The sequence below is a fragment of the Myxine glutinosa genome, chromosome 1 (genome assembly GCF_964187855.1).
Source record: "Myxine glutinosa chromosome 1, kmMyxGlut1.1, whole genome shotgun sequence".
Classification (NCBI taxonomy): domain Eukaryota; kingdom Metazoa; phylum Chordata; class Myxini; order Myxiniformes; family Myxinidae; genus Myxine; species Myxine glutinosa.
Window position 1 is genome coordinate 29,787,872 of NC_136261.1, and position 13,605 is coordinate 29,801,476.

Genomic DNA, 13,605 nt, shown 5'->3' on the forward strand with positions numbered 1-13,605 from the left:
TTGCTTTTCCCAACCCAACGCTCCGCCCTTCCGGATCCGGATGTACCCATTAAGGCTTGAAAGACGAAAGTAAACGAATTAACACCAATGACAAGTGATATTCCAAGGATAAAACAAAAACACTAACATCGTCAATTTATTTCAATATCTCACAGTGAGCTAGGCCTCGTATAGTCGGGCGGTGTATTGGCATGCACTTGTATTGTTATGCTGGTTCCGCGCTACATATATCCGCGTTTTCATTTGCAATCTGTGTAATTGTTTTTTTTTAAACCAGACGATAAATTCTTAACGAACCTTCCAAACGCCATTAAATTCATCAAAACAAAGGAAAAATCATTCAGTTAGTACTTGGTGCAAATGGCAATGGCATATCGGGCGGTGTATGATCATACTGTGGACGCATTGGCTTTAACTTTGTCCAGGCAATAAATACGTGTGTGTTCATGAAAATTTATTGCAGGAGAAATTATGCGGCCAACATTATACCCTTTGTGATCCCGAAAACGCAATTTCTTTACCGCTGGTGATCAGTTGCATACTTCTGCTTGTTTTGGTTTTGGAAGAGGAAGAAGCCGAACTTCTGAAACGAGTGTGTTCGGTGCTGCAATTAGAGCCGGAGAGGACAGGTTTGGATGAACACAGCATGTCACTTGACCAATCATTGGAAGTACTGCCAATGCGGGTTGTATTTTAAAATTGTAACGGTTTTTTTTACCTCACGTGTATTTGCACCTGGTAATTCTTTTAATCACTCGTTTAACCAGACTCGGTGGTTTAATGGTTGGAGCGTATGCTCTGAGTGTGAGGAGGGATCGGCGGTTCGATCCCGGCCCAGTCATAACAAAGATTTTAGAAATGGAACGTGCTGCTTACAGTCTGCATGACGTTCAGCATTTACAAGGGTAGAGCACTCAAAAACAACCGTAGGTTGGCAACCATTGCACTTACAAGGTTAGAGCGCTCAAAAACAACTTTAGGTTGAGAATAATTGCACTTACAAGGGTAGAGCACTCAAAAACAACCTTAGGTTGTCAACTATTGTATTTACAAGGGTAGAGCACTCAAAAACAACCTTAGGTTGTCAACTATTGTATTTACAGGGGTAGAGCACTCAAAAACAACCTTAGGTTGGCAACTATTGCACTTACAAGGTTAGAGCGCTCAAAAACAACCATAGGTTGGCAACCGTTGTACTTACTAGGGTAGAGCACTCAAAAACAACCTTAGGTTGGCAACCGTTGTACTTACGAGGGTAGAGCACTCAAAAACAACCTTAGGTTGGCAACTATTGCACTTACTAGGGTAGAGCACTCAAAAACAACCTTAGGTTGGCAACTATTGCACTTACTAGGGTAGAGCACTCAAAAACAACCTTAGGTTGGCAACCGTTGTACTTACTAGGGTAGAGCACTCAAAAACAACCTTAGGTTGGCAACTATTGCACTTACAAGGTTAGAGCGCTCAAAAACAACCTTAGGTTGGCAACTATTGCACTTACAAGGTTAGAGCGCTCAAAAACAACCATAGGTTGAGAATAATTGCACTTACAAGGGTAGAGCACTCAAAAACAACCTTAGGTTGGCAACCATTGCACTGACAGGGGTAGAGCACTCAAAAACAACCTTAGGTTGGCAACCATTGCACTTACAAGGTTAGAGTGCTCAAAAACAACCGTAGGTTGAGAATAATTGCACTTACAAGGGTAGAGCACTCAAAAACAACCTCAGGTTGGCAACCATTGCACTGACAGGGGTAGAGCACTCAAAAACAACCTTAGGTTGGCAACCGTTGTACTTGCAAGGGTAGAGCACTCAAAAACAAGCATAGGTTGAGAATAATTGCACTTACAAGGTTAGAGCACTCAAAAACAACCTTAGGTTGGCAACCATTGTACTTACAGGGGTAGAGCACTCAAAAACAAGCATAGGTTGAGAATAATTGCACTTACAAGGTTAGAGCACTCAAAAACAACCTTAGGTTGGCAACCATTGTACTTACAGGGGTAGAGCACTCAAAAACAACCTTAGGTTGGCAACCGTTGTACTTGCAAGGGTAGAGCACTCAAAAACAAGCATAGGTTGAGAATAATTGCACTTACAAGGTTAGAGCACTCAAAAACAACCTTAGGTTGGCAACCATTGTACTTGTAGGGGTAGAGCACTCAAAAACAACCTTAGGTTGGCAACCGTTGTACTTACAAGGGTAGAGCACTCAAAAACAACCTTAGGTTGAGAATAATTGCACTTGCAGGGGTAGAGCACCCAAAACAACCATAGGTTGGCAACCATTGCACAGGCTTGAGTGACCGAATTGCCGCTTTCTGCATTGAAGTTTCTTGGAACGGAACCCCTGTTTTATTTTTGTATTTTGTGACTTGTCCAGCAATTCCTTCAGGTCGTCTCTCCTCTACTTTTCTTCATCTAGTCCAACTGCACTCTACTCTTGTTCCTAACCCTTCCCATGTCCTCTCATACGTCCACTCAAGATCAAACATCTAAATGTCTCTTTGTGTTGTCCATCTGCATAGATTTGAACTTGTAGAAATCCATTTGGTTTTTTAATTTTATTTTATTTATTATTATTATTTTTTGTATACAAGATCGAGGCTCGTGAAAAAGCTAACATTAATCACACAAAAAGTCAAACCGACACATAAAACACAAAAATAAGGGGAGCGGTAGACAAGTTGGGGAGAGAGGGGGAAGGAAACAAACACATTTGGGAGCAGGGACATCGGGAGGAATGTAGGAGGGGGAGGGCTTTGGGGGAGGTGGGAGAGGTATAAAACACATGAACACTGCAAGGACTTCCAGGAAAGAAGTTGGAATTTCAAAAAAAAGAAGTGTATCTGGGGTGAATTAGCAGGGGTAGAAAAGATCAAGGTTTTGGATGGGGGAAGATAAGAGATGGTGGTGAACAGCTGTGGACCTGGAGGGAGGAGTGGGATTGAAGGGAGTGGGGGAGTTTCTTCCAGAGGCGGGAGAAAAGGGGAATGAAAGAGTGAAGGTGACCAGAGAGCCTAGATTTTGGCAGTTTAACCATAAATTTAAATTTATAAATTTAAATTTAAATAAATAAATAATAAATTTAAATTTAACCATAAATTTAAACCCTGGTGTTGGGCTAGCGGCTAGGGTGCCAGCTTAGGATCCCAGGATCCTGGGTTCGAATCCCGGTCGATCGCTGAATTAACGCCAGGGGGGTTGACTCAGCCTGTCATCCTTCCGAGGTCGGCTAATTGAGTACCAGTTCACTGGTAATTCCCTGTTTGTCGCTAAAGGCGGCAAAAAGGGTTGGCGTCAGGAAGGGCATCCGGCCGTAAAACATTGCTTCAAAAAGGGGACCAAAAAACAACAACAACCACGGTTCCCGAAAAAGGCCAACCCCCTCTTGCGGGGAAAAATGGCCTCTAAAGGTGGTTATTCTTTTTATTATAACCATAAGAGGGTTGCAGGCAGATATTGTGCGACCTGAAGGAATATTGGGGGGACAGAGCACAGAGAGAGCTGGGGAGCAAGGCTGGAGAGGAGTCGGTAAAAGACAGAAAGACTACCAACCTGCCTGCGGTGAGTGAGTGAAAGGCCCTCGGAGTTGGCTTCATCGCGGGAGATTCCAATGATTCTGAAAGCTTTGGTTTAAACAGCGTGAAGCCGAGCTAGGTGTGAGGCAGGAGCACCGGCCCAGAGGGGGGAACAGTATTCCATTGAGCTGTGGATGAAAGCCTTGTATGTGGTGGGGAGCTCAGGTGTGCCAAGGAAGGACTTCGCACGACGGAGGATGCCCAGTCGGCGACTGGCTTTGGAGGCCAGCTTGGAAATATGGTTTTCCCAAGAAAGATCATGGCAGATAGTGAGACCCAAAAGCTTGAGCGACAGAACTTCTTGGAGAGGATTGTTGAGAAAGTAGATGGGAGGGTTGTCCAGTCGATCTTTTCGGAGAGACATAGTAAGAGTGTGAGATTTGTCAGGATTGAAAGACATGTTCCACTTGTTTGACCAGTCTGATTTTGTCCAGGTCTGCAGAGAGTGAGCAGGCTGCAGACTGCCGATCTGAGGGATGAGGAATGGAGCGGCAGATAGTGGAGTCATCAGCAAAGAGATAGAGAGGATTTTCCAGAGAGTCCGAGAGATCATTGATGAAGACGAGAAATAGCACAGGGCCCAGAACACTACCTTGGGGAACTCCAGCCAGAACAGGAGGGGGAGATGAGAGAAATCCATGCAGGGCCACACGTTGCCTATGACCAGAGAGGAAGTCCGCAAGCCATGAGTGGAGATTTCCATGGATACCATAGGAGGAGAGTTTGGTGAGCAGAGCGGGGTGCCAGACCGTATCGAAGGCACGTGATATGTCAAGGGAGACAGCTCTGATTTCCTGTTTGGCATTGAGGACCTCCATCCATTGTTGAGATAGCAGAAGCAACATGTCCAGAGTAGAATGACCTGGTCTGAATCCAAATTGATGATCAGAGATCAAGCCATTGGAGAAGAGGAAGGATTTGATATCCAAAGCAATGATGGATTCCATGACTTTGCTGATAATTGGAAGCAGGCTGATTGGTCTGTAGTTGCAAGGATCTGTTTTTGCACCTTTTTGTGTAAAGCGGTAATGTTTGCTGATTTTCAAGATGCTGGCAGATGACTTTGAGCAAAAGAGAAGGTGAAAAGAACAGAGAGAGGGTGAGATGGAGCGGCAGAGCAGGATTTTAGGAACCGTGGGCTGATGCCGTCTGGTCCAGTTGCAGAATCAGAGTCGAGGTTTGACAAAAACTTCTCCACCTTGTCAGGAGAGAAGGACACAGAGTCCAGGAGGAGTTGGGTTCGACTGGGAACGGTGGGAACAGAGAGAGATGGGTTTGGGACACAATATTTTGAGGCAAATACAGAGTTGAGACATTCGGCTTTGTCACGTGCGGTGTCAACTGTGCAGCCATTTGAGATAAGGGAGGGGATGGATGGGGGAACAAACACCAGAAACGGATTTGACCAGACGCCACCAGGATTTGGAGGAAGGAGACAGGTTTGAGAGTTCAATCTTGAGTGTGGAGAGATAGTGCTTCCTGGCACTCCTGAGGGTAGACACACACTTGTTCCGAGCTTGGTGGAAGGAACTGAGATTGCCTTCAGTTGGATTTGCCTTCCAAGAGGCAAAGGCAAATTGTTTCAGGGCAACTGCCTCACCACAAGATTCAGTGTACCATGGATGGGAGGAAGGGTAAGACAACTGAAGACGAGATGGGATAAATCTGTGCATGAGAGAGAGCAGTTTACTTTGGAAGAATTCCCAGGAAGAATTGATGTCAGAGGCAGTAGAGATGGGAGACCAGTCCAGATGATTGATGGCTGCTTGCAGACCATGCCAGTCAGCCTGAATGAAATGCCAGACTCGTCGGCACTTAGGAGGCTCTCTGAGAATGGCCAGAGAGATGTCCACTTTAACAAGCACATGATCAGAAGAACCGATTGGAGCAGAAGAAGAGCAGCAGACATTTGCAGGGAAGTTTGTCATAACCAAGTCCAGAAGAGAAGATACTCCATTGACTGTGACCCGGGTCGGGAAATTGACAGATTGTGTCAGTCCCAAAAAGTCGCAGAAGTCCTTTGCTGAGGTGCCATGGCTGGTGAGAGAGGAACCCACACCCAGCCAGCTGGCATGATGACAGTTGAAGTCACCATATATGAAGAAGAGAGAGTTTGGATGAGTTTGTAGAAGTTGGTCCATGTTGTCCGACAGCGAAATGTAAATGGAGTCATCACTGTTTGGAGGACGGTACAGAACACATATGAACAAAAGGTGGGAGTGGAGAAGAAGCCGTAGCCAGAGGTACTCCTGGGGGTGGGGTGGAGAGAGGGCAGTGCAAGGAGAGTGAGGAAGAGAGTTTTTGATAAAAACTAGCCACCCCACCACCCCACCCCCAAAAACTAGCCACCCCTGAGACGAGGCTCAGGTCTATCATACCGGAGGAGGGAGTAACCAGGAAGAGATATTAAGGAATCGGAGACATCTTGAAAGAGGAAAGTTTCTGTTAAGCAGATCAAGGCTGGATTGTCAGAAGCAACCTGAATGGAGAGATCAATCAGGTTTAAGTGAAGGCCCCAGATGTTTGAGGTCCATACCGTTAATGAGGAGAGAGGGGGAGCATCGGGTGCAGGACAGGGAGGGGAGGGGTAGGGTCAGATGAAGGATGAGAGGGGGAGGTAGGGAGAGCAGTTGATAGTGTGTCAGAGATGACAGAAGAGTTACAAGAAAGGGAAGGATGAGGAGGACGAAAGGTTTGATGGTGATGGGATGAGGCACAGTGCGGGGTTGTTTGAGGGGGGGAAGAGGAAAGTAGAAGGTTGGGGAAGGTGGAGGTAAGAGATAGAAGGGAGATGAAGTGGGGAGGAGGCAGCTTTGAGAAGGAGGTGGGAGGAGCGAGAATTTGGGAGGGATGGTTGGGCGGGAGATTTGAAGGGGAGGGGTTTGAGGGGAGTTTAGGAGGGGAGGGGCAAGGGGGGAGTTTAGGAGCAGAGGGGCAAGGGGGGAGTTTAGGAGGGGAGGGGCAAGGGGGGAGTTTAGGAGGGGAGGGGCAAGGGGGGAGATTTGGAGGGGAGGGGCAAGGGGGGAGATTTGGAGGGGAGGGGCAAGGGGGAGTTTAGAAAATGGATGATTAATGAAAGATGAACATTTATAACAAATTGGGTTTATTGTGATTTTCAAGTTGGCGATCCGTTTAAGAACGATGGAGGAGGGGTGGAATGAATGAGAATTTAGAGCATGTAGTGAGGAAGAATTATAAGAGATTGAATATTTTTTTGAAATGGAATGAGTTGGAGAAGAAATTGAAAGGAGCCTTTTAAATAGGAAGAAAAACAGTGTGCTGTAATAAACAACTGAATAAAACGCTGCAGGGGAAAGTTTAACCATATTTAAACAGAACCGTGAAGAACAATCTTATATTCACAAAGATACCAATGGGTAGAGGGCCTTGAGGGACAACCATGAGTCACGTGAACAGGTGAAAAGGTAGAAGGCAAGGGGATAATGGGGCAGGGCGAACAGCACACGTGGACAGAGGCGCACAATGGGACAAAAGCACAAGAGGAGAAAGGGAAATAAAAATGTTTTTTTGGGGGGAGGTGGGGGTTACAACGTTAGACAAAGAGTAGATGTTTGGGGAAGGTTGGGGGAGAAGGGAAAATCTAAAAACCTCGCAAAAACAGCGAAGGAAGGAGCAAACTTCGACGGGGAAAGCCTGAGGCAAGGCCGCAACACGCACGGCAAACAGAAACGATTACTTTATGAAAGATAAACACCGAGAAACTTCCAAGGGACACACTATAGGTTCACACACCGAAAGATAAATACACTATCGACAAAATACAATTGTGAACAATGACAACTTTGAAAACGTGGAGATCGTGTGCAGCTTCGAAAATCCGTGACGTCATCTCCAAGATCTCGCGAGATCCAATTGTGTAGTGGTCCATGATAATTGCACATTTGCGCAATGACCTCATTTGTGGTAATTGCACAATGACCTCATTTGTGTAGTGGTCCATGATATTTACCTATTGAGGAAGGTCCCCCTGTGTGCTCCATACACTTGCTATCAATGTTGGCATGCTCTTTTCCCAATTCTTATCTTGTCCCATCAGCTATGGCGGCTCGTGTGGTGCAGACGTTCAGCGGTTGGCGAACCATGAGCTGCGAGCTGGATGGAGCCGCCAGCGCCGTCGCTGTATGTCGGGATGGCTCTCAGGTTCAGAAATGTTTTTTGTTTTGTTTGTTGGCAAATGTTGATCCAATCATGGGTGAGCTAACTAATATAAGAATACAAGTTTCATTCCATTTTATTCTTTTTTAAATATTTTTTTTGTCCACGTGAAACATGGGAATTTTTCGTCCACTGGCAATTCAATTTAAAAAAGGACGCACCACACGCTTTTCACATTAGCATGAAGCATGTGAATTGAATTTGGCACAACTTAAAGTCCAAAATGACATTTCAAGGTAAGTGAAGCACAAAGGTGAATGCTTGATAGATTAAAACGAGAACGGCACTCGGTATAGCGCACACCTCCGCCAGGCTGAACAGTTTATGTTTTGTATCCCACTGATAGGCCGGATCTGGATCCGGACCTGAACCATGGTCTAATCGGCTTGTTCTTGTCACCTTCCCAAGTTTTGTCATAACTCGTCCACAACTTTTTGAGACCGTGCTATATATTACTTTTGGCCCCATTTCTCAATTGTGAAGAATCACTGAAATTTTTGTTTTTAATTTTCTTATTTGGATCAACCAAAGCAGTCCATCAAATTTCGCTCAAATCCATCCGCAACGTTTTGAGACATCTTGTTCGCAGACAGACACACAAATAAACAGGGGTGAAAACACAACCTCCTTTACCTTCGGTGGGTGATGGTAATAAAAACAAACTTGAAGTGGGTGTGATGGATCCCGCATTATCCTGTGAACCTTCAACACAACACGCTTCTCATGCAAGGTACAAATCGAGGGAAGGATTGTCCGTATTACACTCTGGGTAATCTTCCTGGGTCTTTCCAATTGTTTAACATCCTCTTTTGACAAATTATCAAATGTACATATCAAATTGAAAGAAAGAATACTTTGAATCGAGAACTGACAAAAAGGAACCCTAATACTTGAAACTCATTCAATTGCCTTTAAAAGTACAAACTTTGTTTGATTTGCGTTCACGGCCAACACAATTGGGAACTCTTACTCCATTTCAATTTGTGATCGATCACTGTGTCCCAATACTTATGCTCTGAAACTTGTTCCTTACTATGGTCACGAACAATGAAAGGGTCATGGCCATCTGTTAAGTGGTGAAAAGCAAAAATAATTTCCTTTGTTTTGTTGACATTTAGAACTAAATAATGACGTCGCACCAGTCTGCAGACTTCTGAACTTCATTCACATATCGTTCATCTGCATATTTGATAACACTACAATTAGGACTTGAACTGTGGCAGTCTCTCGTATGCAAAAAATAAAAAATTGAGAGAACAGAGGGTTTGGTTATGGATACCTCCCCTGTGAGCAATCCCGAGCGATGGCAAGCTCTTCAACAAATCAGTGATGAGAAAGCGAGCAGGCAGATGCACAACCCTGGCACACCTTCTTGGCACGACTCCTCCGAGTACCATCGGTGACCCCGTCAAGCAGCTGAAGCCCTTCGGCCTCTTCGGGAAAGCAAAATGGCTGGCTTTGACAAAAATATGCCAAACAATGAAAATCAGTCACAGAAAATGCTTAAAGGGACACGACCCCACGTAGGCTGAGGCCTAAGTCTGTGTTGCGATAACGAGCAGCCGGAATGAGTGCTGAAAAGGATAATGACTGCACCTTCTCCATTGAGGATGGGATCCCTGTCTCACGATAGGACAGAGCTCTACACCAAAGCTAAAAAGGTGTCGCTTGTTCTACAACCACCAACTACTAGGTTCCAGATGAATTGGAGAATGTTAATTGAACAGAGCTGGAGCTTAGAGGAGAAGGAACTCATCCTCTACTGCAAAGCGTATTCTGCACATGAAGCATGGGGGACTAACGGTAACGGAGAAAGATTCATGAACCAGTTCAAACGAACAAAGCTAGCAGCCAAGACCGATGAGAATGAAGTTTCACAATTTGTTTCATGAATAAATGATCCTCTACCGAAAAAGGGCGTGGAGATTTTGAGTTCTGGTGGAACCTCCTCCGATCTTCTGAAACCGGCAAATGGAGAGAACAACCAGCGAGAGAGAACACGACCTTGTGGTGTGCCTAGACTCAAAACCTTGACACGTGATACCATATTATTGCACCTTACCCGTTGTGGTCTACCTGTACTAAAACTGTGAATTCATCTTGAAAGCCGAGTTGTCACATCTAATTTGAGTATCTTGACCATTAACATACTGTAGTACAATGTGGCTGAAGGCTCTGGGGAAACCGATAAATACTGATCTTACAAGAGACTTGGCCTGGTGTTGGCTTAACGGTTAAGGTGGCTGGCTTAAGATCTTTGGGTCTTGAGTTGAATCTCCTGACGTGCCGTTAAATAACACCAGGTGGGTTGACTCAGCCTGTCATTCTTCCGAGGTCGGAAAAATGGGCACCAGCCTATTGGTAATGGGGCACTGCATCAACGGCACAGCCACGCTTTCAGCCACCAGCCACAGGTTGCATTCAAAGTAATAATTAACCCCTTTTACTCTTGCAAATTGAGATTTGTGAAACAATATTACTAGACTCCTCAAAAAATTCAACAATATCGTTTAAAACCACATAATTACATTGGATATTAATTACATTGGATATTTTGGATCATGGTCATGGTGTCATTCCCCAATTATGCAGACCGACTCTCCGGCTACTGGACGGTAATCATTGAACACTGTGTTTTATTACTTCTGCTCCTAGAATGGTAATTAAAGTTTTCCAATTTTGGGGAATGACACCATTGAACACAAATCTATGGGGGAACGGAACACCTCACATTAGCTTTGGTGCAATTGTGCATCTTTCATTAGTTTTGCCACATTTGTGAAATGATAAGGCGAAGCTTCCAAAATGGCCATCACTTCTTTGTGCCATGCTTTTGACAGGTGGTTGTGGCAGGGCGGAATATCCTGAAGGTATTTGCTATTGAGGAGGAGGCATTTGTGGAGAAGCTCAATCTGAGAGTTGGACGTCGGACATCGGTCAACTACAGTTGCTCTGACGTTGCATGGCATCAGGTATTACACACAGACATGTGAAGTTTGTAGCACTAAACCTATGAGACGACATAATTGATTTTGCCCGGATAATCTATTTGTAACACACACACATACACACACACACACACACACACACACACACACACACACACACATACACACATACACACATATACACATACACACATACACACATACACACATACAAACACACACACACACACACACACGTTTACATATACACATACACACACACATACACACATATACACACACACACACACACACACACACACGCACACACACACATATACACATACACATACAGTCACGTGAAAAAGTAAGTACACCCCATGTAAAGTTTTGACTTTTTCAACATATTTCAACATACAGCTATTTGATCTTCATTTCAACAATATTGAGAGATAAAGGTGATATAATATAACAAATATCATGAAACATTTACATTTTGTAGTCCATTGTATAATTTAAATAAACATAAATGCAAAGTTCACATGTGAAAAATGTAAGTACACCCCTACATTTATCACTACGTCAAATACCTAAAATTGGAATCAGGTGCACCAGCTCAGGTGCAAATGATTAGAACATCGTTAGAGAGGATCTTGGAGGAACCTGTCTTATTTAAACCTCAGACATTTCGTTTGGTTTGCTCTTTGTTGTTGAAGTGTGCGGCTTCACCAAGCCTAGATCAAAAGAGCTCTCTGGGGCCTTCAGAAAGAAGGTTATAGATGCCTACGAGTCTGGGAAAGGATTTAAAAAGATCTCCAAACAATTTGAAATCAATAATTCGACTGTCCGGAAGATCATCTACAAATGGCGAAGATTCCAAACAACTGCCAACTTGTTCAGGCCAGGCCGCCCCAGCAAGTTCAGCCCGAGAGCAGACCACAAGATGCTGAAAGAAGTCTCCAAGAACCCCAGAATGTCATCACGGGACCTACAGGTAGATCTTGCCACTGTTGATGTCAAAGTGCACGAGTCTATCATTGGAAAGAGGCTGCACTAATTTGATCTACATGGGAGGTGTGCCAGGAGGAAACCTTTGCTGTCCCGAAAGAACATCAGGGCAAGACTAAAGTTTGCCAATGAACACCAAGGCAAAGACCAACACTTCTGGAACACTGGACAGATGAGTCAAAGGTAGAGCTATTTGGCCACAGTACCAGAAGACATGTTTGGCGAAAACCAAAGACAGCATTTGACCACAAGAACCTGATACCAACTGTAAAGCATGGTGGTGGAAATATTATGGTTTGGGGCAGCTTTGCTGCATCAGGGCCTGGGCAGCTCACCATCATAGAATCCACTATGAATTATTCATTGCACCAGAGGGTGCTTGAGGATAATGTGAGGCCATCTGTCGGAGAGTTCAAGCTCAACCGAAGGTGGACCTTGCAACATGACAATGACCCTAAACATACCAGTAAATCCACCAAGGAATGGCTGAAAAGAAAGTAATGGGGGGTTCTGGAATGGCCAAGTCAAAGCCCGGATCTAAATCCCATCGAGATGTTGTGGGGGGATTTGAAACGAGCTGTGCATGCAAGAAACCCCTCAAACATCGCACAGCTGAAAGAATTCTGCATGTAGGAGTGGGTAAAAATTTCTCCCAGTCGATGTCAGAGAGTGGTAGACAGTTATAAGAAACGCCTACTTGAGGTTGTTTCTGCCAAAGGGGGCAATACCACCTATCAGAGCAAAGGGTGTACTTACTTTTTCACGTGACTGTATACATAAACATATACATGTACATATACATGTACATATACATATACATACACACATATACATACACACATATACATATACACGTACATATGCACACACACATCCACAGACATATACACACACACACACACACACACACACACACACACACACACACACACACACACACACACATACACATACACACACACGTTTACATATACACATACACACTCACACATATATACACGCATACACACACACGCACACACACACACACACACACACACACACACACACACATACACACACACATACACACACACACACACACACACACACACATTTCTAAAAAAAGTGTATTTGCTCATTTAATTTTCACAGCTACACAGAGGTTCGAATCAGGTGACAGACTTTCCTCTTTAATACTGTATATTTAAATACCGAACGGCCTGCAGCGTTATTCATAATTGTGTTCCATCCCACATCCCTCGGATGGTCATTCAACTGAACGTCCCATCTGCTCCTGTCTGCCGGCATTAGTAGGTTTGGTGGACATCAAAGATCTAATGGTGTCCTTCGCGAAGTGTCCTCGCCGGCACCGTGACCAAATTGCAAATGCCTGCCCCAGCCGAAGTCTACCATTAGGTTTGACTAGCTGGTTCATGAAAGAGTTGGGCCAAGCTTCCCCCGGCCAACCCCACAATAAGGTGAGAATAATTGTGGCCGTCAAAGAAGAAGAAGAGGAAATCCTGAGCGGCCTTGAAAATTCATTGCATACTGCAGAGCCGTGTTATGACCCACAGGAGAATTCTTACATTGGTATTACTAGTGGGGTCACCATTGGGAATCCCACGGGCATGGAGGTGTATCGTTGCGATCGGTGCAGCTGTTTTTGCGGTACCAGGGACAATAACGTTAGGCGGGAGTCCAAACCTGAAAATGTTCGAGAGCAAAGCTGAAATTGGAAAAACAATATAGCCTATTTTACTCCAGGGGGTCCCAGGATTACCCACCTAAAATTTCGTTGTGATCGGTTCAGCCGTTTTTGCGGTACCCGAGGACGGACGGACGGACAGACGGACATTTGGTGAATTATGGTATTATGCGTCATATCTGGCTAAGTTTTTGAGAAACATGTCCTCTGTGCTTTGCTAAAAA

General features: G+C 44.6%; 1 protein-coding gene across 2 annotated transcripts in view; it reads left to right on the top strand.

Annotated features, from left to right (window-relative positions):
- Positions 1 to 386: 386 nt before the first annotated feature.
- The window catches only part of WDR24 (WD repeat domain 24), a 79,254-nt gene continuing 66,035 nt past the window's right edge, over positions 387 to 13,605 (top strand). For both annotated transcript variants that reach the window (XM_068109060.2, XM_068109055.2), the window contains exons 1-3: positions 387 to 629; positions 7,641 to 7,744; positions 10,600 to 10,731. In XM_068109060.2, coding sequence (XP_067965161.1) covers positions 7,643 to 7,744; positions 10,600 to 10,731 — 234 coding nt within the window. In that variant the 5' untranslated portion in view covers positions 387 to 629; positions 7,641 to 7,642. The remainder of the gene's footprint in view (positions 630 to 7,640; positions 7,745 to 10,599; positions 10,732 to 13,605) is intronic.